General features: G+C 43.1%; 1 protein-coding gene across 2 annotated transcripts in view; it reads right to left on the bottom strand.

Annotated features, from left to right (window-relative positions):
* The window catches only part of LOC136751650 (GTPase IMAP family member 8), a 55,057-nt gene that overhangs the window by 17,100 nt on the left and 10,121 nt on the right, over positions 1 to 27,836 (bottom strand). For both annotated transcript variants that reach the window (XM_066707432.1, XM_066707434.1), the window contains one exon: positions 9,191 to 9,482. In XM_066707432.1, coding sequence (XP_066563529.1) covers positions 9,191 to 9,482 — 292 coding nt within the window. The remainder of the gene's footprint in view (positions 1 to 9,190; positions 9,483 to 27,836) is intronic.

Here is a 27,836-nt window from a genome sequence, read left to right on the forward strand (position 1 = left end):
TTTGACCCCCTTTCGCCTTCAGAACTGCCTTAATTCTATGTGGCATTGATTCAACAAGGTGCTGAAAGCATTCTTTAGAAATGTTGGCCCATATTGATAGGATAGCATCTTGCAGTTGATGGAGATTTGTGGGATGCACATCCAGGGCACGAAGCTCCCGTTCCACCACATCCCAAAGATGCTCTATTGGGTTGAGATCTGGTGACTGTGGGGGCCAGTTTAGTACAGTGAACTCATTGTCATGTTCAAGAAACCAATTTGAAATGATTCGACCTTTGTGACATGGTGCATTATCCTGCTGGAAGTAGCCATCAGAGGATGGGTACATGGTGGTCATAAAGGGATGGACATGGTCAGAAACAATGCTCAGGTAGGCCGTGGCATTTAAACGATGCCCAATTGGCACTAAGGGGCCTAAAGTGTGCCAAGAAAACATCCCCCACACCATTACACCACCACCACCAGCCTGCACAGTGGTAACAAGGCATGATGGATCCATGTTCTCATTCTGTTTACGCCAAATTCTGACTCTACCATCTGAATGTCTCAACAGAAATCGAGACTCATCAGAACAGGCAACATTTTTCCAGTCTTCAACTGTCCAATTTTGGTGAGCTTGTGCAAATTGTAGCCTCTTTTTCCTATTTGTAATGGAGAGGAGTGGTACCCGGTGGGGTCTTCTGCTGTTGTAGCCCATCCGCCTCAAGGTTGTATGTGTTGTGGCTTCACAAATGCTTTGCTGCATACCTCGGTTGTAACGAGTGGTTATTTCAGTCAAAGTTGCTCTTCTATCAGCTTGAATCAGTCGGCCCATTCTCCTCTGACCTCTAGCATCAACAAGGCATTTTCCCCAGGACTGCCGCATACTGGATGTTTTTCCCTTTTCACACCATTCTTTGTAAACCCTAGAAATGGTTGTGCGTGAAAATCCCAGTAACTGAGCAGATTGTGAAATACTCAGACCGGCCCGTCTGGCACCAACAACCATGCCACGCTCAAAATTGCTTAAATCACCTTTCTTTCCCATTCAGACATTCAGTTTGGAGTTCAGGAGATTGTCTTGACCAGGACCACACCCCTAAATGCATTGAAGCAACTGCCATGTGATTGGTTGGTTAGATAATTGCATTAATGAGAAATTGAACAGGTGTTCCTAATAATCCTTTAGGTGAGTGTATATCAATGTAAATTAACTTCATTATCGCTCATGTTGGGCTCAGATCTAATGCATAGATCTATAAGAACAGGGGTCAGCAAATTGCGGCTCTTAAGACCTAGGCTAACATGCAGCTCCCGACAGCAATCAATTTATCATTATTATTATTATTATTATTATTATTATTATTATTATTATTATTATTATTATTATTATTATTATTATTGCCAGCATACATTTAGTTAGTAGTTTTTTTATTGAAAAGACAATATTATTATTATTATTATTATTTTTATTTCTTGGCAGACGCCCTTATCCAGGGCGCAATAAGTGCGAAATACAGAGAAGTACAAGGTATCAATCATAACAAATTTAGCTAAGTTGAATTTGTTATGATTGATACCTTGTACTTCTCTGTATTTTGCACTTATGTTGTAAGTCGACCTGGATAAGGGCGTCTGCAAAGAAATAAAGAAAAATAAATAAATAATAATAATAATAATAATAATAATAATAATAATAATAATAATAATAATATTGTCTTTTCATTTTGAATCAGATGTCTAAAACTTGTTCATGGGTGGATTTAATACTAGAAGCGCTGACGTTTCAAATTAGGCTACCTAGTACAAGCAACAAAACGATAGGTTGTGTATGCAACCCCGGTTATCTGAAAAAGGAAGCACTGCCCAAGGGGGTGGGGTTTCTGGGCATTGCCATAGGAACCTGATCGAAACGTCACTCTATCAAAGCTGCCATTGGCCCCTGCGCTCATCACTCAAACAGGTCCCTTCCCACATCCTGTTCCATAAAACATAATGTCAGCGCTTTTGCTGGGAGCCAGGACTCCCGCGCGACCTTGCAACCCTTGGGCAGTGCTTCCTTTTCAGATAACCGGGGTTGCATTTGCAACCTATCGTTATCTTTCAAGTCAGAAGCACTGCCCAAGGGGGAGGGGTTACTGTATAATAAAACCGTCGCAAGGAAGGAGGCAGCAAGCTGAAAAGGGAGCCTGCCCTGAGGTGCACCGCTAGGGGCCTTGGCAACACAACTCCAGACAGTAACCTCAGAGCCCCCATAGGGCCGCACCTGAGCCACCCACAATATCAAGCAACTTGTGCAGTCTCCACACATTATCATGGCAGTGGATCCCTGATCCAATAGCAGCGGGGCCACAGACCCAATGAAAAAACAACAGAATACATAGCCGGCTAGTCAACGGAGTAGCCAAGCTGAAAAAGAATATACAATATGTACACATCACATGACAGCAAGACCTTCATGCTTGTCAGCACGCAGCACAGGAGCATCCAACTCAATAGTACAGTGTGGAAGAGCTCTATTGTACTGACAATTAGATTTCATACAAATGAACTATATACACCACGGGGTGCAGGAGCCTGCTCATGTGCCACACGTGGGATGTCATAGTGGTGACCGCTTGCTCCACTAGCACAGCTAGATCCAAGGCCAAACCAGCTTGACCATGTTGTGACAAATTAACTATATACATCACGGGGTGCAAGAGTCAACTTATGTGCCACACGTGGAAAACAGGAGCAGTTGACACCTGCCGAATAGCGCAGCTAGCGCTGGCCAACTACAGCTCTTACCGTGTGAATAAATTAACTATGTACACAGAGGGGCACTGGTGAAACTCAAGCTCCATCCGCTGGAGGACAACAGCAGCGGTCCCCTTGCTCCATGGCATACATAGCCAGAGCGGGCTACAGACCTGCTGACCAAGGAACTATATACACAGCGAGACAGTGAAACTCAAGTGCCAGCAGCTGGAAACAGCGGCAGTGAGCTCTCTGCTGCACAGGTCACACGGAGCCACAGTCCTGCTGTCTAACACATATTATACATATATATATATATATATATATATATACAGAGTGGATACAGGCCAGACACATGCACCACCGCAACACAATGCATAATGAACGAACTACATACAGGGTGGCCTCGTAAGGCAACGTGCCTGTAGGTCGCATAACAGACCCTGGGAACACATCGACAGTGCTGTCAATAAATCCAGGAGCAGCTCACTTGGGTGCTCGACTGGAAGGCATAGTCCAGTGGAAGGGAAGACACTAGCTCCCTCAGGATGCACTTAACAGGTCTCGACGTCTCGAGTCGAGTGGGCCACCAGGTGTTCAGGCACTGGGGTCCCGGTAGACTCGTAGGCCATGGTAATGGTGTCCACAATCCAATGCGAGAGACGCTGCTTTGAAAGCACCTGGCCCTGTGTCCGTGCTCCATAAGACACAAACAAATGGTCCGAGCGCCGAATGTCCTTAGTGCGTTCCAAACAGCACCTGAGGGCCCACACAGGGCAGAGCAGGTGAAGCCGACTCTCTTGCTCTGAAGCGAAGGGAGGAGGATGAAAAGCCATCAACTCAATAGGCCTGTTGACATGGAATGCAGACAGCACTTTCGGGAGGAAGGCAGGGTTAGGTCGTAGCGTGACCCTGGAGCCATCTTCCACAAAACAGACACACGATTTTAGAAAAGCAAACCTTGAAGGTATGAGGCAGCACTTAGAAGAGGTAGACTGGAGCACACTGGATACAGAGTCCGTTGAAAATGGATGGGTATATTTTAAGAATATACTACTTGGGGCTCAGGAGCAATTTGTACCAAAACTTAGCAAATTGAGGAACAAAAAACACTGGCCAAAATGGTTTGATAGAGGTATGCAAAAAAATATAAAGAGGAAGAAAATGTTGTATAGCGCATACAAAAGGGATAGTTACAAAACAAAATACATAGAATATCTTGAGCTGCAAAGAAATCTTAAGAAAGGGATCAGAAAAGCAAAGAGGGAAATAGAAAGAAACGTAGTTCTTGGAGCTAAAACTAATGCAAAGAGATGTTTTCACTATTACAAAATTATATTAAGGGCAAAAATGTAGGTATCTTGGAAAATGAACAAGATGTGTCAAATGTTCTAAATGAGTATTTCACAGAGGTTTTTACAAAAGAAAAAACAGATGACATGCCACAGGTTAACAATCAGTCCAGTCAAACCCTAAGAGAGATCAGGATAAATGAGGAGGAGGTACTAAAGGGACTAGCAGAATTAAAAACAAACAAATCACCTGGGCCAGATGGGATATTTCCAACAGTACTTAAAGAAATTAGGGAAATGATTTATAGGCCGCTAACTCAAATATTCCAAATGACACTTAGAACAGGGGATGTGCCCACTGACTGGAAGACAGCAAATCTCATACCAATCCACAAGAAAGGGGACAAAACTGAGCCAGGAAATTACAGACCAATCAGTCTCACCTGCATCACCTGTAAAATGTTGGAAAAAATGATTAGACAGAAAATAGAGAAGCATCTTAATGAAAACCATATTCTTGGAGATAGTCAACATGGGTTTAGACGAGGCAGATCATGTCTTACTAATTTATTCAAATGTTTTTAACATGCAACTGCAGCTGTAGATCATGTGAAAGCATATGATATGATATACTTAGATTTTCAGAAAGCTTTCGATAAGGTTCCACACCAGAGACTGATCCTCACATTGGAAGCTGTAGGCATTCAGGGTAATGTAAGTAGATGGATTATGAACTGGTTGATGTCTAGGAAACAGAAGGTGTCGATTAGAGGAGTTGCTTCTAACTGGAGTGAGGTTGTTAGTGGAGTTCCACAGGGATCAGTACTAGGGCCTGTGCTTTTTCTAATCTATATTAATGATCTGGACTCTGGGATAGTTAGCAAACTTGTCAAATGTGCAGATGATACTAAAATAGGTGGCTCAGCAGATACAATCTCGGCAGCACAGGCTATTCAAAGGGACTTAGATGATATTCAGTTGTGGGCGACACCTGCCAGATGAAATTCAATGAGGACAAGTGCAAGGTAATACATGCAGGTAACAAAAATGTCCACTATAATTATACTATGGGAGGAATAGAACTAGATGAAGTAAGATGAGAGAGACCTAGGAGTCTACGTGGACTCCTCACTTTCTCCATCCAAGCAATGTGAGGAAGCAATAAAAAAGGCAAACACAATGCTAGGGTATATTGTCAAAAGTGTAGAATTGAGAACAAGGGCAGTGATGTTCAGACTGTACAATGCACTAGTTAGAGCTCATCTGGATACTGTGGACAGTTCTGGGCTCCACACTTCAAGAAAGATATCGCTGCTCTAGAGGCAGTTCAGAGGAGAGCAACCAGACTTATTCCAGGTCTGAAGGAAATGTCCTACTGAGAGACTGAGGACCTGAACCTTTTCACCCTGGAACAGAGGAGACTACGTGGGGACTTGATCCAAGTCTTCAAAATCATGAAGAGCATCAACCACATCAAACCAGAGGAGCTTTTCCAGATCAGCAGGGACACACGCACCCGGGGACACAAATGGAAATTGGGCTTCAAGGCATTCAAAACGGAAAACAGGAGACACTTCTTTACACAGAGAGTCGTCACAATCTGGAATAAACTACCCAGCAATGTGGTTGAAGCTGAAAGTTTGGGAACATTTAAAAATAGTCTGTATAGGATCCTTGAATCACTTTCATATTAATGGACAATAAACAAGCAGGATGGGTCGAATGGCCTCCTCTCATTTATAAACTTTCTTATATTCTATGCTCTTATGTAATGTGATGCTGTATTGTAATATTGCAGTGTATCTTTAAGATGTTTATTCTGTCATGAGATTTACTGAGCATGGGATATTTTTCTATGAACAATCATACAGACACTGGTAAAAAAGACAGGTGAAGACCTGACAGAACAAAACAGACAAAATAAAGTACTACAGTACTGTACTGGTGGTCATTAACTTAGCAGGGGTTGGTATAGTGTGGGAGCACAGTATTCTAAGTACCACTTTCTATCCACCAGTGCCTTCATACATCATAATCAGACAGAGCTCAGAACCCACACCTTGCTTTTTGTTCAGCAATTTCTGGAGCACCATCGTATTTTACAGAAATGTCCTGCATGATGGGTCGAATGGCCTCCTCTCGTTTGTAAACTTTCTTATGTTCTATGTTCTTACGGACAGGGCGTGTAACTCGCTCACGCGTTTTCAGAGGTGATTGCCAACAAAAACGCAGTCTTAAGTGACACCAGCTTCAGCTCAGCTGAGTTCAGTGGCTCAAATGGGGCTTGGGAAAGTGCGTCCAACACTACATCAAGACGCCATGCGGGCAGTGAAGGAGTGCAAGGAGGTCGAGCTCCCTTTAAAAACTGCACAGCCAGGAAATGAGACCCAGGAGGCTCGCCATCAATCCAGACATGACATGCGGAGATGGTCGCCAGATACACTTTCAGCGTGGACGGGGACTTGCCCTGGTCCAACAGCTATTGCAGTAATTGAAATATGACCCCGATGGGGCAATGAATTGGGTCTTGACCGCCATTTTGGCACCAGGTGCTAAACGTCCGCCAGCGGTAGGAATACTGCGACCTCGTAGAGGGAGCTCTCTCTGACAGAATAGTGGGTAGATGGCCTGGGACATGGTGCGCAGGTTGAGCATCTTGAAGTGCAATATCTTGAGGTGGCGGTTCAGGCGCCTCAGATCCAAAATGGGGTGGAAACCGCCATCTTTTTTGGGCACAAGGAAGTATGGGGAAAAGAATCCCTTGTGCTGCCCCAGCGGGGGCACTTCACGGATTGCTCGCTTCTCCATGAGAGTGGCGATTTCGACGAGAAGCGCCACACACTGCAACAGGTTCCTCACTCGTATCCACACCACACCCTGGAAGGGAGCCAACTGATATAATTTGGAGCAGTGTTGCCAATTCGAGAGTTGCTGGGGGGTGTAAGGGTGGGCCAGAGGCTGCTGGAACGCCTCAGGGATAGGGCTCGGGTGGTGGAGGGGTTGGGGTCTGGCCGGGTCCCCTCCTACCACGAGCCGCCGTAGGCTTTTTAGGCTGCCTGGGGGGGCGCCTGCCTGCCAGTGAGACGCTGGCGGAGATCGGCAGGTGGGCGGAGCTGTGACCTGGGCTGTGGTCCGGCTTGTGGCTGTGGCCTGGGAGCCGCGGTTGGGGCGCCTCCCTGCTGGTGAGCTGCCGCAGACAGCCTACGCTGCTGGGCCTGAGGTGCAACGGGATACACCCAGGCCAGCTGCAGGGACTGCTCCCTCTCCTGGAGGATGCGTGTCAGCATCGCCTTCACATAGGGACCAAAAGTGAAGCCTGGTGAAATAGGGGCATCCATGAAGCGAGTCCTGTCCACCTCAGGGACCCGCCATGCCTGGGACAGTCCTGTTGCCCTTGCCCCCTGGCGCCTCTCAAATCTGGAGCGAGGCGGGCAGGGTCAGAGGGCCAGGGGAGCTAGAGAGACTCCACAGCCCTCTGACTGCCCTCTACTCCCGGTCCTGTCCTGTGGGAGGAGGAGGGGTGGGAGCCACCAGCTCCTCCTCCATGAGCTCCACCACAAGCACTGAGTGCTCGTGGGGACCCAGAGACAGGCTGTCCTCCTCCCAGGTGGCACGTCCACTGTCCTCATCCTGAGATGGGGCAGACAGACTCCCCTTAGTCTCCAGTGGTGTGTAGCGTCATGGTGTGGGGGGGGCACCTGTTGCACCGCGGGGACTGCAGGCAGGAGGGGTGCAGCTGCCGCAGGGGGCGCAGCTGGTGTGGCAGGTGCGGTAGCAGCAGCCGGTGCGGCAGCGGAAGCAGGACGAGACACAAGCATGAGGGGCTCGGGGAGAAAGGGAGATCCAGCACCCCCAAGGCCCCCCCGTCACTCGCTGCCACGCCCGGTGGAACAGCGGACCTCCGGGCACACCGTAGCGGACCCAGAAGTCGCAGCCAAATTGCGCCCAATGATACATGGGGCATAAGACCTCCAAACTCCAGGCGGGCAAGGTGCGCTGCCACAGTGGCGGGGGCGAGAGGAGCTCATCACCGAGCCGAGCGCACACGCAGACTACTTTATGTGTTTATACATGTGTGTATATTTGTAGCAACCTTATGATTTATTTGTATAACACAACAAAACAAAACAAACCAATGTTAGAATAATGTTTGGTCTCTAATTAAAAACACAGCACTTGGTACTGTCACAGACGTGACTATTTAGTTTTTTCTTGTTTGGTTTTTTCACGTGTTTTGTTATGTTTGTAAAATTCTACAAGGGCCTGCATTCTTTTTTTTCTACCCACTCGGAGGATTATAACAGAGAATTTTATGAGGTTTTGTTTTTATTGGTAGTGCTTTTTATATATTTTTTTACTTTCTTTGTTTGAAGAAAAGCAACTCTTCTTCCCCTGGATTTTAACTTTGGAGTATGGACACAGCAGGTTGAAGGAGGGGGTTGTAGTGACTATTTAATTGGCATCCCCTTCTCTGGCTTTTTGTTTTTCTTTCCTGGGACTTATTTGTTTTGAACTTTTTGTTTTGGGTTTGTCTGTTGACTAGCATAGTCAGACTTAATTCAGATTTTCTTTATAAACGCATCAGATTAAGGGTTTGTATATGTATGGGGTGGTCTTTGTATTTTGTTTGCTAGTTTTCTGAGGCGGGGGCTTAGGAGTGTTTTATAGAAGTTTTATATTGGGTTTTTGAATTAAGTGTATTTTAGAATTATTACATTCAATACTTGTCTACTGCTGTGGAGACCTCATCAGGATTCACTGCAACAGTTTTTTTTGTCTGAATATTGGTATAAAAAAATCTTTGTAACTGGAGTTCCCTGTTTGCATCTTGTGCCAGAAGCAGTGATCAAAGAAACACCTGTTAGCGGGGCAAAAGGAGTGTAGTGCGGTAATACCTAATATAGAGGTCCTAGCCCTCTTAAAGCTAGGTGGTGTAGACGGCTACATTTGTGACAGTACTAAGTCTGCATTAGGTAGAAAACTAAATCTTCATGTGGGTTCTGTCAACTGAAGAACTGAGTTCCACCAGCTGAGCAAAACTTCTCATCTTAATAAACCCTGCAACGGCGGTCATAGAGCAGCTCCAAACCAGCAGCATTACAATGTGAATCGGACAGAAACAGTAAATACTCAGTGTAGTTCTGCTCTTCTATTGCAGGTGAGAGACTGTAGCCGCCTACCTGATCCACATCAGTATGATGGCCGTTGTGCTCCTGCACGGCACACAGGCTGCAGATCCAGGTCTGGTCGGTCTGACAGAACACCTCCAGAGCTCTGCGGTGCTGCTGGCACAGTCTGGTCTCCAGGTCTCCAGTTGTGTCCTCCAGTCTGTGTGTCTGCAGGGCTGGCGCTGTGTAGTGCTGCCGCACGTGTGTCTCACAGTAGGAGGCAGCGCAGGTCAGACAGGATTTCACAGCTCTGCTCTTCCTCCCAGTGCACACATCACAGGCCACGTCTGCAGGCCTGGCAGAGCTGTGAGAGAATTGAAAAGATCAGGTAAGTCAGTAATTTGTCAGTAATATTACTGTATTGGTACATAACTATTATTCCCATGCAGCTTAAGCTGTTTGCTTGTAACTATTACGGATGACTGTTCTGCACTTTACTACATGATGGTTTGTATTTTGTTTTGTTGTATTTTGCATAACCAGATGGTAGATAAATCCTCTGTAAGTTATTATTTTAGTATATAATTTAATACAGAATACAGAAATTGAACTTTAAATCCAAGTGCTATGACTGCTGATGTTGACTTGTTTACTACAGAAGCTGGTTCAGATGGCCTACACCTGGGAACAGAAACATGATATCCTCACCAAAGACATGTACAATTTCAAATAATACAATGAATTCATAGAGTTTATAAAACCTACTACTGTACTTTAGTATTTTTCTTTACCCATCTATATTAGCGCATGCCCTTATCTGGGGTAACTTACAGATTTCACAAAGTGTTTTTTAAAGTGTTACGAATAGAAAACACTAAGTGTAAGTGAGCTAAAACAAGTGTAGAATTGAATAGGGTCTTATCCCTGGTGTGTCAAGTGCTCAAATAACCAAGCAATCAGGAGCACAAGGGAGCATATCAGTGCAATGAGACAGAGCTTTAGTGCTGGGATATCCAGAAGATTACAGGTGCAGTCAGTCCAGGTGTGTCTGAGCAGAGACTGGAAGGGGCTGAGGGACTGTGCAGTCCTGACCTCTGGGCTGGTTCTTCCATCACTGAGGGGCGAGGGTGGAAAAGGAGAGGACTCTGGAGGAAAGGGAGTGGAGAGGGGGTACAGCGAGTCTCCTAACCAGGGATTTGGATGCACAACATTTCTGAACTGGTCTGCTCCAGTCAGTTAGTACAGCTCCAGCTCCACTCCATGCTCCAGCTCAAATTAAATAATTATACAATCATTATTTGATTAACAGGATACCACTGATTTGTGAAAAGCATGTATGCTCAAAAGAATGCTGTGCTGCAAGGCCTTGTCTTTTTGTTAATGTTTGTACATTTTATTACTATAATTTTGTTTGTTTTGAACATGTTCTCTTTTTAAAACTAAAATAGTGACTCTAGATGGTATCAAAGGAGAGAAACAGTCAGTCTGACTGCAGCTAAAAAATTGTGCTTTGTTTGATTTGTGGCTCACATTGTGGATTTGAATAATTTAGTTTTTAGATTAGGTACCATACCTGACCATTTTTTAACAGATGCATCATCTATCTACATTTTAGTTTTACTAATGTTTGATATTGTAATGATTTGTATAAGTGTATTTTAAAATTAATTTATTCACGAATCTGAGCAAAGCAGGGAATATTTCTACCAATAAGTTAATTGTGAGATGTTCGCATAAGAAATTGTCCAAACAAGAGGAGGCCATTTGACCCATCATGTTCGTCTGGTGTCCATTAATAACTAAGTTATCCAAGGATCCTATCCGGTCTGTTTTTGAATGTTCCTAAATTGTCGCATCGTATTTCAACTCTGTGAAATACAAATTTAGAACATTTGCTACATCTTGTCCATTTTCTAAGATTCTTCAGTTTTAAGCCTATATCTGTTTTACTTCCTCCTTTATTGACCTCTTGCTGTTATAGTATTGAAAAAAAGATTACATTAGTTTTAGCACCAAGAGCTATGTTTCTTTCTATTGTCCTCTTTGCTTTTCTGACTTCTTTCTTAACATCTCTTTGCAGTTCAACATATTCTTTGTATTTTGTTTTGTCTCTGTCCCTTTTGTATGCGCTTCAATCACATTGCTAGGGAGTTTGTTCCAGATTGTGACACCTCTCTGTGCGAAGAAGTGTCTCTATTCCTCCCATAGTGTAATTATAGTGAACATTTCTGTTACCTGCATGTATTACCTTGCACTTGTCCAGTGTTCTATGACAAATCTAGCCTGAAACTTCGCCTTAAAGGGGAACCGAAAATACATATTTTCTCAGGGCTAGGGGGCATAACTGTCACATTAGAGCAAGGTTCCTGCAGGTTAAGGACACTGTCAATTGTGTAATATGTGCAGTGCAACGAAACTACCACACATCTACAGCTCGGCGAAACACCCTTGTGCAAAACTAGCAATGACAGAAAAGGGAAGAGGAGCAACAAACACATTCATATTATTAAACTACACGCACAGCAGCTATTGCCATTTATTTGGTATTGGCTGAACTCGAGCGCACTGTGTGTATCTGAGCGCAGAGCAGTGTCTGTGTGTTGAGTGTGTTTGGAAATGTGGAAAAGTAAATCGTTTAGTTAAATAGATTGTATAAATTAGTTAAATAGATACTCTAATACATTTTGTATTTTGCTGTTATGACCAGAAAACATTGCCACAAGGTCACTAATGTTAAGGCATTTTCGATGCAGCTCACATTGCTAAACTATTAGGCTATTGAATTAAACATAAATTGAAACAAATTGAAGATCTATAAGTGAAAACTTAAATGTATGACTTAGGACTAACACTGGAGATGCTATTTATGTTAATGTTAAGTTAAGTTACATTCTACATTGATTTTTTTTTCCTTTACTGGAAATGCTTATATATATATATATATATATATATATATATAAAGTGAGGGAAAAAAAGTATTTGATCCCCTGCTGATTTTGTACATTTGCCCACTGACAAAGAAATGATCAGTCTATACTTTTAATGGTAGGTGTATTTTAACAGTGAGAGACAGAATAACAACAAAAAAATCCAGAAAAACGCATTTCAAAAAAGTTATAAATTGATTTGCATGTTAATGAGGGAAATAAGTATTTGATCCCCTATCAATCAGCAAGATTTCTGGCTCCCAGGTGTCTTTTATACAGGTAACGAGCTGAGATTAGGAGCACTCTCTTAAAGGGACTCTCCTAATCTCAGCTCGTTACCTGTATAAAAGACACCTGTCCACAGAAGCAATCAATCAATCATATTCCAAACTCTCCACCATGGCCAAGACCAAAGAGCTGTCCAAGGATGTCAGGGACAAGATTGTAGACCTACACAAGGCTGGAATGGGCTACAAGACCATCGCCAAGCAGCTTGGTGAGAAGGTGACAACAGTTGGTGCAATTATTCGCAAATGGAAGAAACACAAAATAACTGTCAGTCTCCCTCGGTCTGGGGCTTCATGCAAGGTCTCACCTCGTGGAGTTTCAATGATCATGAGGACAGTGAGGAATCAGCCCAGAACTACATGGGAGGATCTTGTGAATGATCTCAAGGCAGCTGGGACCATAGTCACCAAGAAAACAATTGGTAACACACTACGCCATGAAGGACTGAAATCCTGCAGCGCCCGCAAGGTCCCCCTGCTCAAGAAAGCACATGTACAGGCCCGTCTGAAGTTTGCCAATGAACATCTGAATGATTCAGAGGAGAACTGGGAGAAAGTGTTGTGGTCAGATGAGACCAAAATCGAGCTCTTTGGCATCAACTCAACTCACCGTGTTTGGAGGAGGAGGAATGACCCCAAGAACACCATCCCCACCGTCAAACATGGAGGTGGAAACATTATGCTTTGGGGGTGTTTTTCTGCTAAGGGGACAGGACAACTGCACCGCATCAAAGGGACGATGGACGGGGCCATGTACTGTCAAATCTTGGGTGAGAACCTCCTTCCCTCAGCCAGGGCATTGAAAATGGGTCGTGGATGGGTATTCCAGCATGACAATGACCCAAAACACACAGCCAAGGCAACAAAGGAGTGGCTCAAGAAGAAGCACATTAAGGTCCTGGAGTGGCCTAGCCAGTCTCCAGACCTTAATCCCATAGAAAATCTGTGGAGGGAGCTGAAGGTTCGAGTTGCCAAACGTCAGCCTTGAAACCTTCATGACTTGGAGAGGATCTGCAAAGAGGAGTGGGACAAAATCCATCCTGAGATGTGTGCAAACCTGGTGGCCAACTACAAGAAACGTCTGACCTCTGTGATTGCCAACAAGGGTTTTGCCACCAAGTACTAAGTCGAAGGGGTCAAATACTTATTTCCCTCATTAACATGCAAATCAATTTATTACTTGTTTGAAATGCGTTTTTCTGGATTTTTTTTGATGTTATTCTGTCTCTCACTGTTAAAATACACCTACCATTAAAATTATAGACTGATCATTTCTTTGTCAGTGGGCAAACGTACAAAATCAGCAGGGGATCAAATACTTTTTTCCCTCACTGTATATATATGTATATGAGGTTTGAGGTATTTATATTGTCATCTTTTAATCCAGGGTATGACACTAGAATTATATATATATATATATATATATATATATATATATATATATATATATATATATATATATATATATATATATATATATGTTAACTAAATGTTGTGATTTGAATTTTGCACAGTTGTACATTCAGTGATATTTCAGTATTCATTTTGAATGTTTATATGCTACTTAAATATATATTTTTTCATTTAAAATTGTATCACTAAATAAAAGGAAGCAGCATTATTGCATAAGTCATGTTGTTGTGGGCTTTGTATTTTTTCCTTTAAGGAAATAGAGAATTTGTTTCATATTGCATCCATACATATGGCATATTCACAGCTTAGTAGTAAACAAAAATATCGGATCAGTATCGGTATCGGCAGATAGTAAAGGTTGAAGTATCAGTATCGGAAAAGAAAAAGTGGTATCGAGCCATCCCTACTTTTGTATACGCTATACAACATTTTCTTACTCTTTATATTTTTTGCATACTTCTATTAAACCATTTTGGCCAAGTTTTTTGGTCCTCACTTTGCTTTGTTTTAGTACAAATTTCTCCTGAGCCTCAAGTAGTATATTCTTAAAATTATATAACCATCCATTTTCAACTGAATCTGTATCCAGTGTGCTCCAGTCTACCTCTTCTAAGTGCCACCTCATACCTTCAAGGTTTGCTTTTCTAAGATTGTAGACCATTGTTTTAGGCTTGTTCCTTGTTTTTTGAAAGAATGCCTCAAAACTAACCATATTGTGATCACAGTTTGCCATTGGTTCTCTAACTACTGTCCCTCTTACTTGATCTTGGTCATGAAAAGTCAATACATGCACTCTCCCTGGTTGGTTGCCTGCCAAAATTGGGTTAGACATTTCAGGACTTTCCTACTAGCAGTTTCCCTTGGTTTTCTTTCCTTGGTGGAACATCTCCCATTGTCAGAGCTCCCTGCCCCCCGGTATTTAGTTTAAAAGATTCTCATTTACTCTGCATATATGCTCTCCCAATGCATTATCCCCCCTTCTGTTTAGATGTAGACCGTCCGGTTTGTACAAGTCCCATTTATCCCAGAAGAAAGACCAATGCTTCATAAACCTAAAACCCTCTTCCCTACACCAGGATTTCAACCACGTGATAAACTTTCTAATCTCTGCCTGTCTCCCTGGCCTGGCACGAGGTACCGGAAGTATTTCAGAGAAAACTACCGTGGAGGTTCTGCTCTTCAGTTTTGTTCCTTACTCTTTAAATTTGTCTTGCAGAACTTCTGTCCTTCCTTTTCCTATGTCATTGGTTCCAATGTGGACCATGACCAGTGGATTCCCCCCGGCTTTGGCCAGTAGCTACTACTTTAGTTTACTACTCTACTAGTTTAGGGAGATCTGCAACCTGAGCACCAGGCAGGCAAGATACCATTCAATTTCTGCAGATTTTTTTTTCTTTTTTTTGATGTTATATATATAATTTTAACTTTAAACTCAAGACATATTTATGGCACAAAAATATATAGCTAGAGCTAAATTGCATTTCCCATTTCACTTTATGTTGCAGGGGGTGTGGGGCAGTGTGGGTGTGTGTAATATTAGGTGTGTGTGGGGTTTTCTTTTATATTAATTATTTAATTTATTGGTTTTGTTTATTTTCTTTTTCTGTCACTTATTCGTTATTCTTTAAACTTGATTGTATCTTTATTTCTTGTATTTTACATTCTTTTACATTCATCGAGCACGTTTGCATTCACTATGCACATTCCACACTGTGGCATGCACACATTCCAACACACTTCTTATTGGACGATCCCCTACTGAGCAATCAGCCGAACACTCTCCAACCAATCACCTCCCTGCTCCAGACTATGAACTTGGCTTAAAGGTAGCCAGCCTGCATTGTGAAGGAAAACACCAGAAACAGAGCAAGCAGGAGGCCAGACCCGGCAGCAAAGCCTGAACATGCAGGATCAGTGGAGAGACTGAAGCGATCAACAGAATCGGACTGATGCAGAAGGGAGCATATAAGTTAAGTATTCGGACTGAGTTCTAACTTATTCGGAATGCACCTATTGGCTTCTGTCAGCTGCCGGGTCGGAGTCTTGTCCTGTTTACCTGCAAAGGAAATGCTCAACCACAGGAGAATTACAATTATGGAGACTGCCGCTGTCTGTACTATTTTGCAGGAACGGTGGAGATGGGAGGGTCCTGTAGAGCAGTGCTGATGGCGAGACAGGCTGGGAGGAAGGAGAGCTGAGGGACATACATCATAAGTTCAACTGGCGGTATACATTTTTACTTATCCAGCTCGATCCGTTAAGTAGTCCCTCTGAGTCTCCATTCTTCTCATTTCTCTCTCCCTTTCCTTGAAGGTCGTGGTGCCACCGTTGAGGACCTACATCGCAGCCGGGACCCACTGCACTGGCCTGAGAGGGAATTTTTGGGACACATTTGGGGGGCTCCCCTCAGCCCGGGGCCCCAGGCAATTGCCTAGGATGCCTATCCCCTTGCGACGCCCCTGTGAGTGTGGGGAAACCGGACAGTAACGCTTTGTTCTTTTTCTGGACTAGGTACATTAGACCTGTTTTTATATAAGCCTACCGTAAGGATAGGATTCGTTTAGATTTTACTGGGTTTTAATTAGGTTTTATTAGTTTTAGGTTAGAGGTTGGGTGGGCCTATAGTTTTTCCTTTCCCTTTTCTTTTTATTTCTGTGAGTCCCTCCCACCTCACTTTAAAGTAAACTGGGAGTGGCACAGTCGTGGTTACTGGTGGTTGCCTCTCGCTGCCAGTGCCACACTTTATTTACCCAAACGAGAACCAAAAACATTATCTAGACTAAACATTTAATACTTTGGTCTGAATTATTTTAAAGAAAATTAATGGGTGTGATGCACAGGTGGAGGTTCGGAGATGACGTCTCCCACAGCGCAGACCAACAGCACCCCGCTGAACAGAGCTGGAGTGGAGCCGAGAGCTTCTCCTCAAGTGAAGCTCTCAGCCCTGTCTGGACACAGTATACTACTATACTATACACTGAACAGCCATTACATTATAACCACTGACAGGTGAAGTGAATAACACTGATAATCTCGTTATCATGACACCTGTCAGTGGGTGGGATATATTAGACAGCAAGTGAACATTTTGTCCTCAAAGTTGATGTGTTAGAAGCAGGAAAAATGGGCAGCGTAAGGATCTGAGCAACTTTGACAAGGGCCAAATTGTGATGGCTAGACGACTGGGTCAGAGCATCTCCAAAACTGCAGCTCTTGTGGGGTGTTCCCGGTCTGCAGTGGTCAGACCTATCAAAAGTGGTCCAAGGAAGGAAAAGTACTGAACTGGTGACCGGGTCATGGGCGGCCAAGGCTCACTGATGCACGTGGGGAGCGAAGGCTGGCACGTGTGGTCCAATCCAAGAGATGAGCTACTGTAGCTCAAATTGAAGAAAAAGTTCATGCTGGTTCTGATAGAAAGGTGTCCGAACACACAGTGCATCGCAGTTTGTTGCGTATGGGGCTGCGTAGCCGCAGACCAATCGGTGCCCATGCTGACCCCTGTTCACTGCCAAAAGTGCCTACAATGGGCATGTGAGCATCAGAACTGGACCATGGAGCAATGGAAGAAGGTGGCCTGGTCTGATGAATCCCGAATTCAAAGTGTTGACTTGGCCTCCAAATTCCCCAGATCTCAATCCAATTTCACATCTGTGGGATGTGCTGGACAAACAAGTCTGATATAATATACGAAGTCAGCTATAGACTACATAGAGCACAATTGTATTATAACTCCATATTATTAATATAATATACAACAGTTAGTTCCGGTCCTCGAATCTGATTCTGAAGGTATGACACCATCAGCACTCGGACACTTCACTGTGTGTATCACTCTGCTACATTAACCTTTGGTTTTGAATCGAGTTATGAGCAGTTCAGTTACAAAAGTAGCCAAAACCTTGTGATTTTTCACATTTTGTTCCCCTTAGTATGGTACTATCCATAGTCAATCTGTAGCTGGAGTAGGCCTAAGTTAGTCCCATACTTAGTCTCATCAAGAGGCAGCAACAGTGATTTTGTGGTTCGTTGCAATGGAGACCAGTTTTAGTCTGCAGCTGGAGACCAACTTCAGCCACTGAGTTGTTGCAATGGGTATTAATAGAGCCCTACCAAATTCATGGTGGATTGCCATACATTTCACGGTCATAGCACTTGAAAAATCTTAAATTTCACGGTTTCACATATTTAAATCATACATTTCATGGTGTTGTAACAAAGCAATTAAAATACATATAGGCCTATATGTATTTAAAAAAAAAATGCAATAGCCTATATAAAGAGCCCTTAACGTAACATAAGCATGTGTTATTAATTATACTTACAGTATATAAAAAAAGTGTGAAAATGGTGAAGGTACAGAAATCAGTGGTTGAAGGTGAGCATGGAGCATCCTGCAACTATATCTTTCTTCATTCCCTGTCTCTGTGCTGAAAACACCTGTCTGTGTTTAGACGCAGCTCTCTCTGCATCCACGGAGTTTGTTGGAATTGATAGACAGCGCCGAGCTAGCCTTGCCAGGTGGGGGATTCTGCTTTCAGCTGAGTTCCAGAACTGGAGCACAGGTAAACTACAGTCCAATTCTTTAGCAATGTTTTTAAAAGCAGGAATCTCTAGCCTACAGTTTTTGTCAAAGCCAGGAATTGCATTAAGCAATGGGAAATCCACCTGCAACAGTTGTATTTGTGCATGGTCAAAATTACGCACAGCTTTTAGGAATTGTGATGCAACTTTCAGTTTTTTTTTCTGTATTGCTTGACTCTTTGCTGTAGCAGTAATATTGTCTTAGTTTCTTTACCATGTCCCAAAACACCTGCTGAGCACTAACATTTAATTCAGCGTTTTCGGAGTGATTTTTGCTTGACTGTGCTTCATCCCAGGACAGCAGATCCATGACTTTGTTGTAAGCTTCGTGGATCGTGACATGGCGAGATTTGAACCAAGTGATTAAGTCGTGTAGCATGTGTTGCAACAAACTGATTTCCTCATTCAGGAGAGCATTGTTTAGAAGGGTTGAAAGTTCTGTTAAAACCTAAGTTTTCAGGGTGAGCGCTAGCTCTTCTGAGACCAAATTAGAGTAGTACTTCAGGTGAGCTGCATGGTACTGTACAGCTCGAAACCACAAATTCCAACGAGTAATTACTGGATCTGGGGGAAGTGCAACTTTTTGTTCCCTGATTTCATTTGTATCTGTGTCGTTTTCTTAAAAAGTGATGAAATTGTTTTTTGTTTTTACCTTGTCATTTACCAGTGCATTGCAATCTGCTGCCCTCTTTCTGCTTTGATAACTTTCTGAATCTAACTGGCACTGAATCGTTGCCCGTCGCGTGTGATCCAAAGAAACATTGCAGCTTGTACAAATCATTATACCACCATCGGCATGTAGAATCTCATTTCCAAATTCTTTGACATGATCTGCTGCAGTAATCACTGTAGAGGTTTTTGACTTCCTTTGGACACTCATTTTGAAATAATTTCACTTTTTTATGGTAGACTACAAATTGAAATTACTATGATATAAACCTGCCCCAGATGCCCATATCTACCAATCAGTGAGTTAAGCCCTGAGTGTTATTTGCATCTGAAAACTTTGAATCAATTAATCCTGTCCAATTATTTTTTTTTCTACTTAACGAAACAGAATATGAATCATGCCTAGAACACATAATACTGCTGCATTGGATTTTATAACATGGTAAAAATTCCAACAATTGTTTTAACATTTCACAGAGGAGACCATATTTCACGGACCATGACATGTTTTTCATCTGGATCATCTCCAGATAGTATGCAGCTTTAAGTTCGTTGCAGTTGACCCATTAAGACTAGTTTGTCTGAATGACTGGCTCTGACCTGCACTACTAATGTTTTAGTTGCTATACTGACTCTATGACTTTAAAAGTCTGTGAAGCTGAATGGACACCATTCTACACATTGCTACTAATGGGTTATTTTTTGTTGTTGTAAAACTGACGTGCATTCTACATTCTTGAGTAACTTAGTTGCTTGCAACATTATCACATTTGTTTTGATTTTGTAGAATCAAATGTACATAATACTTTTTTTTTTGTTTCAATACAAACTCGTCAACATGCGACAAGATGAATTGCTTTGGAATTTGTTTAAATTCATTTCTGTTAAGTGTGTAAGATGGCACATTGATGCTAAATTGATGGTAAATGTTCAGTATTGTTGCACAAATGTTATTTTAGTGTGTGCTGGTGTTACCCGGATATATAACACTGGATGTTACCCACATATACAGAGATATGTTCAACATGGCTTGTTATTTGCACAAGGGCTCTGTCTCATCATTTAACTTACAGACATGGTGTTAGAAGTGGCAGAAAACTATTTATGATCTCCGCAAATCATAGCGAGTTATTTTGGTTTGTTATTTTGCAGTTAGCCTCAGTATTATTGGTTAACAGAGCATGGTCATGGCTGCAAATATTCCGATTATCTCGGATACGTTTACAGGAGAATGGGAGGATTATGCACTGGCTATGGGACTTCTGGAGAAGGATGATGCTGTAGTGGCTGCCACTTTGAGGACTGTAATGGGTGCTGAACGCCAACATGTGTACAAACACAACTTGAACCTGACAGAACAGCAGCAAGGTAACGCAAAAGCAATTCTTGATGCTCTTAAGCACTATTTTAAGCCAGCAAAGAGTGTTATTTACAAGCATTATGTGTTCGGCTGTTGCAAACAGGAGGATGGGAAGTCCATTGACAGCTTTGTTACCAGGCTAAGGGAAAAGGCAACCACATGTGACTATGGCGCTTTGAAAGATGAATTGATCAGGTATAAGATAGTGCTCAACATAGCTGATGAGGGCACCACAGACGTCTGTTCAGAGAACGGGACTTGATGCTGGTCTTGGCAGTGGAGACCTTGGCAGCAGAACTTACTGATATACGGATGAAGTCCATGGAGTTAGAAAGGCAGCATATGGATAATGTTAATGCTACATTCAGACAGCCAGACAAGAAATTCCCCTCTGCCATAGCAAACTAATACTTCAGCCAACGTGGCAATGGACAGCCCTAATACCTGCAGATATTTTGGCATTTCACACAGATGTGGAAAAGAACACCAGCCTATGGGAAAATGTGCAAATCATTTTGCAAGGGTTTGCATGAAGAGCAGAAGACAAGAGGGTAAAGTACACTACATTGAAATAAATGCAGATAAAGAAAACCGCACTGAGAATGATATTTATGCTAATAAGTGCATAGGGGCAATAAGGGGAAAAGGAAAAAAGTGGTCTGTCACTCTTTAGCTTAACAACAAACTACAACAATGCCAGCTAGACTCAAGGGCCACATATAATGTTATGAGCCTTAAAGACAAAATGAGACTTGCACCCAAAGACAAACTCACACAGAGTTACAGCAAGCTGAAACTGTATTCAGGCCAGTTGATGACCTCATTAGGTCTGTCTGTTACTGTGTATTGTGCCTGGCCAAAAGCAAACCCTGGAATTCGAAATAGTTGAGGCTAGCCAACAACCATTACTGTCAGGATCTACATGCGAGAGCCTTGGGCTTATTAACTTCACCATCCCAGCAAACCTTAACATCATAGAGAAGGTTCAGGCTGGGACTTTGAGCAAAGAGACATTTCTAGGCAAATACCAAGATGTCTTCAATGCACCAGTTGAGTCAGTTCCCAGCGAAGTCCCTTTTGCGACGGACCCAGCAATCCAGCCAGTCCAGTGTGCACCCTGCAATGTACCTGTGACTGTGAAAGCAGCTGTGAAGGCTCAACTTGACAAATACGAAGCAGATGGCCACATAATATCCATCACTAAGCCTATGGATTGGATTAGTAATATGGTTATTGTCAAGAAACCAGGAAAGCTATGCATATGCATTGATCCAAAATACCTGAATCAAGCTCTACAGCATTCACATTACATTATGCCCATGTTAGAAGATGTTCTTTACAAGCTCCCAAAGGCCAGAGTCTTCACGCTCGTGGATGCCAGAGATGCCTTTCTGCAGTGTATGCTTGACGAGGCAAGCAGCTACATGACCAGCTTTTGGAAACCATGGGGCAGGAAGAGCTGGTTGAAGCTCCCGTTTGGGGTCTCCGTGGTATCAGCGGAAACAGAATGAGCTGCTGGTGGGACTCGGTGGCGTGGAACCCATAGCCGATGACATCCTCGTACTGGGCTGTGGGGACAGTGATGAGGAGGTGGGACATGATCATGACGCCAAGCTGCTAGCCCTGATGGACAGGTGCAGACAGGTCAAGCTAAGGCTGAACATAAACAAGCATAAACAAAGTCTGCTTTCACGGGCACATCTTGTCCTCTGCTGGATTGAAAGCAGATCCAGAAAAGTGAAGTCTGTATTGGATATGCCCCCTCCAGCTGACATGAAGGCAGTACAGTGCTTCATTTGATTCATCAACTACCTGGAGAAGTTCATGCCACAGCTCTCAGAGGTGTGTGAGCCACTGAGGAGGCTCATGGACAAGGACCTCATGTGGCATTGGCTCCCAAAACACGACGCCGCTGTGAGGGAAATAAAGCAACAGACACCTGTCCTATGTTACTATGATGTGTGCAAACACTTTGTGTGGTCACAATTCAGAGTGATTCGAGACAGTATGGACTGGGTTGTTGCCTCATGCAGGAGGGTCAGCCTGTGGCATTCGCAAAGCTATGCCCAGATAGAGAAGAAGTGCCTTAGCATTGTGTTTGCATGTCAGCGCTTTCACCACTACCTCTATGAATGTGACAACATCAGCAAAGAGACTGATCACAAGCCCCTTATCGCAATATTCAACAAATCTCTCCTGAGTGCCCTGAATTGCCTGCAGAGCATGCTACTGGCCCTCCAAAGCTACAACCTCAAGGTAGTGTAAAAGCCAGGGCCAGAGATGTACATGAGTGACACGCTCAGCAGTGCCACAGCATCAGACATGCACACACGCGCCATGCATGAACAACACAGAGTGTGGAGCTTACAAACAGAGCAAGTGGATATTGAGCACATCAACCAGGTGGATTACCTCAATGTTACAGACCAGCGCCTTGTGCCTTGTGCAGACAACACACTGACAGGGACGATCACCTGCAAGCACTAAGGTCAGTGAATCTGATGTTCTGGCCTGACTACAAAGAAACTGCTCTAGCTGTCAGAGAATATTGGCCAGTCAGAGAGGAACTTATGCTTTGTTTCCACTGGCGGATGTGTGCTTGGGAAGAGATCAGATACATTGTGTCGGAAGATATAATCTCAAGTGCCGTGTGCGATCACGAAGAAATTACAGTTTTATTACCAGAGTAAAATCCATGTTCAGAAACAATTAAATGTTTTACTGCTTACAGTTAATATCCGAGTGCATTAAACACTTGGATTTCACAGGACCGGTGCAGTGCAGGGACTAGTTAAAAATAAACTGAAGGATAATAATCAGATGGTAGCAGCCAATGTTATTAATATTTCATGAACAGCTGTCCGGTGTTTCAGGCTGTGTTGTGTGAATGATGTGCAGGACAATCCCCAGAGACAATCAGTATGAAGGCGAACACGATTAGTTAACGTGTGCTCATTTACAAGTTCAATTAATGAATAAATAAATACAGCAGATCTGGGTTTCCCTCTAAAACATTAAGGACTGGTTTAATAAATGCATCCATAAGTCCATAAACGCCACGACTGAGACGCGCACACTTTAGTTAAATTATAACCTGCTATATTGTATCTGAATGATTCATCGTGAAATGTGTGTATTTTGTTTCAACTGTAACTTGCCCTGGTTAAGGATGTCTGATAAGTAAATTATAAATAATAAGGCAAAAAGTATTTTTTGCAGTTACAAATCTGTAGTAAGAGTAATAAGTGAAGGGAGTCACGTTGTGCCATTTAAAATACATATATACTAGCACAAATGATGACGATAATAATAACAATACATATTTGCTATTTAGTATTATTGTTGCAGGTGGAAACATATTCTTATGGGGACGTGCTTGTCTGAATATAATGTTGTCTACAAGTTTAGCTCTTCCTAATATCTCTGAACAGAAACATGTATTTATTACGCTGTTTACAATTATGTAAAGCAGAAAGAATAAACTTGACACAAAAGTCCTCTCCACGTCAGGCTGTTTCGCTCATAGTGTTGTTCTCTGTCTCTGTTTTTAAATTGAAACAAACCAAACCCACAGTCGCTGCACCACCCAGAAGAGGGATGGACTTCACAACGGCCTGGTTTTACAGAAAAAGCTCTGGGACAGCACGGCACGGCACGGCATGGATGCTTAAGCCAGTGGAACCGAGGCAATAGTGTTCAAAATGGGGATCTATTCAAAGGTCAGAGAGTCATTATTATTCCCCGGTCCCTACGCACTGAGATGCTGGTGCAAGTACACACAAGTCACATTGGGGTGAGGCCTGCTACAGACAATCACGGGACACTTTGTATTGGCCAGGAATGCAGAATGAAATCAAAGACTATGTCAGCAAATGCACAATCTGCAATGAATATGCCATTGAGCAGCAGAGACAGACAATGATGTCTCATGAGATACCAACACGCCCCTTGCAGATAGTTAGTCTCGATCTCTTTCAGCACAGTGGCAAAGACTTTCTCCTGTTAGTTGATCATTATTCTGAATTCTGGGAGATTGACCTTTCAGCTGAGACAACGATCAAAAATTGCAAAGCTCAATGGCAATTGCAATGGCCTGTCTGACAGGGTAATTTCAGATAATGGACCCCAGTTCGCTTGTTTAGAATTTTGGAAATTTGCTGCAGACTGAGAATTTGAGCATGTCACCTACTCACCACGGCACTCAAAAGCTAATGGGAAGGCCGAGTCAGTGGTCAAAATCATGAAGAACCTCTGCAAGAAAGCTCTGAGAGAGGGCAAAGATGCCTGGAAAGCTATCTTACAGTGGTGCAATGCTTCAGCAGAAGGCATGGACAGCAGCCCAGCCAAGCATCTCATGGCACGGTGCTTAAAAGCAACTCTGCTGGAGGCCAACATTCTCCTGGAACCCTGTGTGGTGATAGGTGTGCTGGAAAAGCTTCGTCACAGGAGACAGATGTCTAAGTTCATCTAAGACAAGCCAGCAAAGGACTTACCTGAGCTCAAAGTGGGTGAAGCAGTGTGGATGAAGCCACTAACCAGGGACCAAACAGGTCTCTGGAGGCTCGGATCATATGTGCAGAAAGTGGCACGTTGTTGCCATCTGATGGTAAATGTTATGTACTGTCGTACCTATGTTATTTTACTGGGTGCTTGTGTTATTCGGATATATAACACCAGAGGGGTATACTATGAAGGGAGTTTAACCTACTCAGATTTAACTTGCGGTTATCAAGGAAAGTCAGGGTTGACTGAACTGGCGTTTGTGCGCGATCACGTGAAAGGGGCGTGTTTGGCAGCCCATGCTCAGTGTGTGCGCAGTGTCTGTGTGCCGGACTGTCCCCGGAATAATGCAGCTGATAATGTCAGGATATGAGGGTTAAAGAAAGGTTAGTGGATAAATGTAACACCATGGCAGCCAACACAGCCAGGGAGGCCTGCTGGCAGCGCAATGCAGACAGAGTCAATTCGTAGAACAGTGTTCTTGTCGTATGTTCTCTATTTTGTCTTACGGATTCTTATTTTATTTGTAATATGATTGAGATGTAAGGACACGTAAAATAGTCTATCTAAATATGTGACAACAGTTAGGATAATTCAATTATAGCCTACACATGCGCTACATCTCTGAAATTGAATTAAGATCTACTAAAGCACTAGGCTGTAGGGCTGCCTGTATGTCTAACAATCATTTAAGCTGCAGCCCCAGTGGAAAGAGCACCTGCAACAAGTCCGGATGAAATATACAAATATTCTATCAGGTGGTGTATATTCATACTTCATCATTAATACACAGTACAGATGTGCTGTATAACCTACACTTATAATAGCCTATTCATGTGTTCACAGCAAACAGAAACAGGCAGAGAGTGAAAACTGGAGGAGGGCATGATTCACGCATATTTCGGGAATCCGCTCTTGGTCGTGGCTCACCACCTAATGTGTCTTTAATTGTCTTGAATATAAGTAGAAGTTTTAAGGACAAAATAATGTAGGCTAGCCTACATGTCAGATCAAATACGATATGATCAAATACCTGAACACTGATGCTGTGAAATGATTTCCTATTCCATGCCTGTAGACAGGGGGGTTTGGGTAGTTCGAACGACCCCCCCCCCCCTCACTGCCAAAGGTCCAGAATTTAAGTCCATTTTTTGCATTCATTAATATCATCCTTTAAAGGGGTATTGCAACTGATGTTATGCATTCATAGCAAAATCTGTGAGGCCAACAACATCCAGCTGGATAGTGAGTATGGGGCAAAAAGAGCAGGAGAGACGGAAGAAAAAGCAGGCAGCAGAGTCATTGTATATATATATATATATATATATATATATAATATATTACATAACTAGTAAAATTGTATAAAATGGAAAGAAAGTGTTACTGTATCTTCTGTAACTATGTTGATTCAGGCTCATCCGTACTAGATTGAGTAAGAATAGAATAGAGAGATTCCAATTGAAATGGACAAATAAAATTGTGAAAAGTGAAATGAAAACATGTTTTAAAGTATATTAATCTTGGGGGGGGCGACCTGTGACCCAAATGTTTTTGGGGGGGCGCCACCCAGAAAGTTTGGGAACCACTGCGCTAGTCCACCAATCAAGACGGGGGCCTCCAAATGTCTAGAACACCTGGCCCTGGATACATGAAGTGTCCTCTGGCAAAATACCGCACAGTCTATTCACAGTGCACTAGAAGCGGCAAAGACACCAGATTCCCTCAGATGAGACTCGTATCTTTCATAGAGAGCATGATCGGGGTGAGCTGGAGGAGCTGCCTGGTCTCTCAGCCCCTCTCACAGCCCGGCACAATGACAAGGCTGGCGGAGAGGCGCTGCTTCTACAGGGTGACAGTTAAGCAGCAGACCCCTGGGGAAACTTACCCTCCTCTCTAGTGCAGGTTAACCAGGAAGACATACCCAACACACCTCACACAGTTACTGCTGAACTGACCTAGATCAGCAGGTACCCCGCTTCAGAGTGCAGCCCTCAAATACAGAGAAATGTTATTTGTTAACTTGTTATTTTCACAAGGTTTCTGTCTCATCATTTAACTTACAAACAATTTCCTTGATTGACTCGATTCAGGATTGTAACTAATCATGTCTTTTGCAATATTATAATGATTAAGTTGAACTGACACTGGACAAATTGTATTTTTTATATAATAATTAGCATGAAGCTTGGATTTGTGTCGACACGTTCACTTTAATCAACAACGGCACATGAAACAGCGCGCATCTCTATTGTATCTATGGAAACTAAACTATAGTCGAAGTATAAAGCGTATTTAAAGCATAAAGTTCCTACTTTGTATTGTTATGATATCTCTGTGTATATAACTTGTGTATATCCTAAGAGAACACATTGTAAAGGGGTTGAATATTAGGGATTATATTAGGGTTTGGTTAATTGGGTAATGATGGACAGATGACAATGCTTGAAGTATTGCTGCACCTGTATAAAAGAGGCAGGACTGTGTCGGAAAGGCAGAGAGTGCCAGGGAAAGCAGAGACACACGCCGGGACGAGGTGTCTGAGAGGTGTCTGAGAGGTGTCTGAGAGGTGTCTGAGAGGTGTCTGAGAGGTGTCTGAGAGGTGTCTGAGAGGTGTCTGAGAGGTGTCTGAGAGGTGTCTGAGAGGTGTCTGAGAGGTGTCTGAAGCACAGTTAACTGCTCTATGTGGCTTGGAGAGTTTTATAGCGACAACATCGCTGCATTATTGTGGGAGTTTGGTGGAAAACTATTGATAGCCTTGAGGAGGCAACTGGGGTGAAAATCTGATCCGGGAGTTTGACTGGAGGGGTAATGTCTGTGCTGCCGCTGATATGAACGTAGTCCCGTAAGCAGTGGATGGGTGTGTCTGGGTTCTCGCAAACCCCGTTGTGGGCTGGGTTTCGGACTGTAAACTTGCATTGTATTGATGGGAATATGTGGATGGGTTTTTATTAAGCATATTGGTATATAAATGGGGTTAGATA

This window comes from Amia ocellicauda, chromosome 6 (genome assembly GCF_036373705.1).
Source record: "Amia ocellicauda isolate fAmiCal2 chromosome 6, fAmiCal2.hap1, whole genome shotgun sequence".
Classification (NCBI taxonomy): Eukaryota; Metazoa; Chordata; class Actinopteri; order Amiiformes; family Amiidae; genus Amia; species Amia ocellicauda.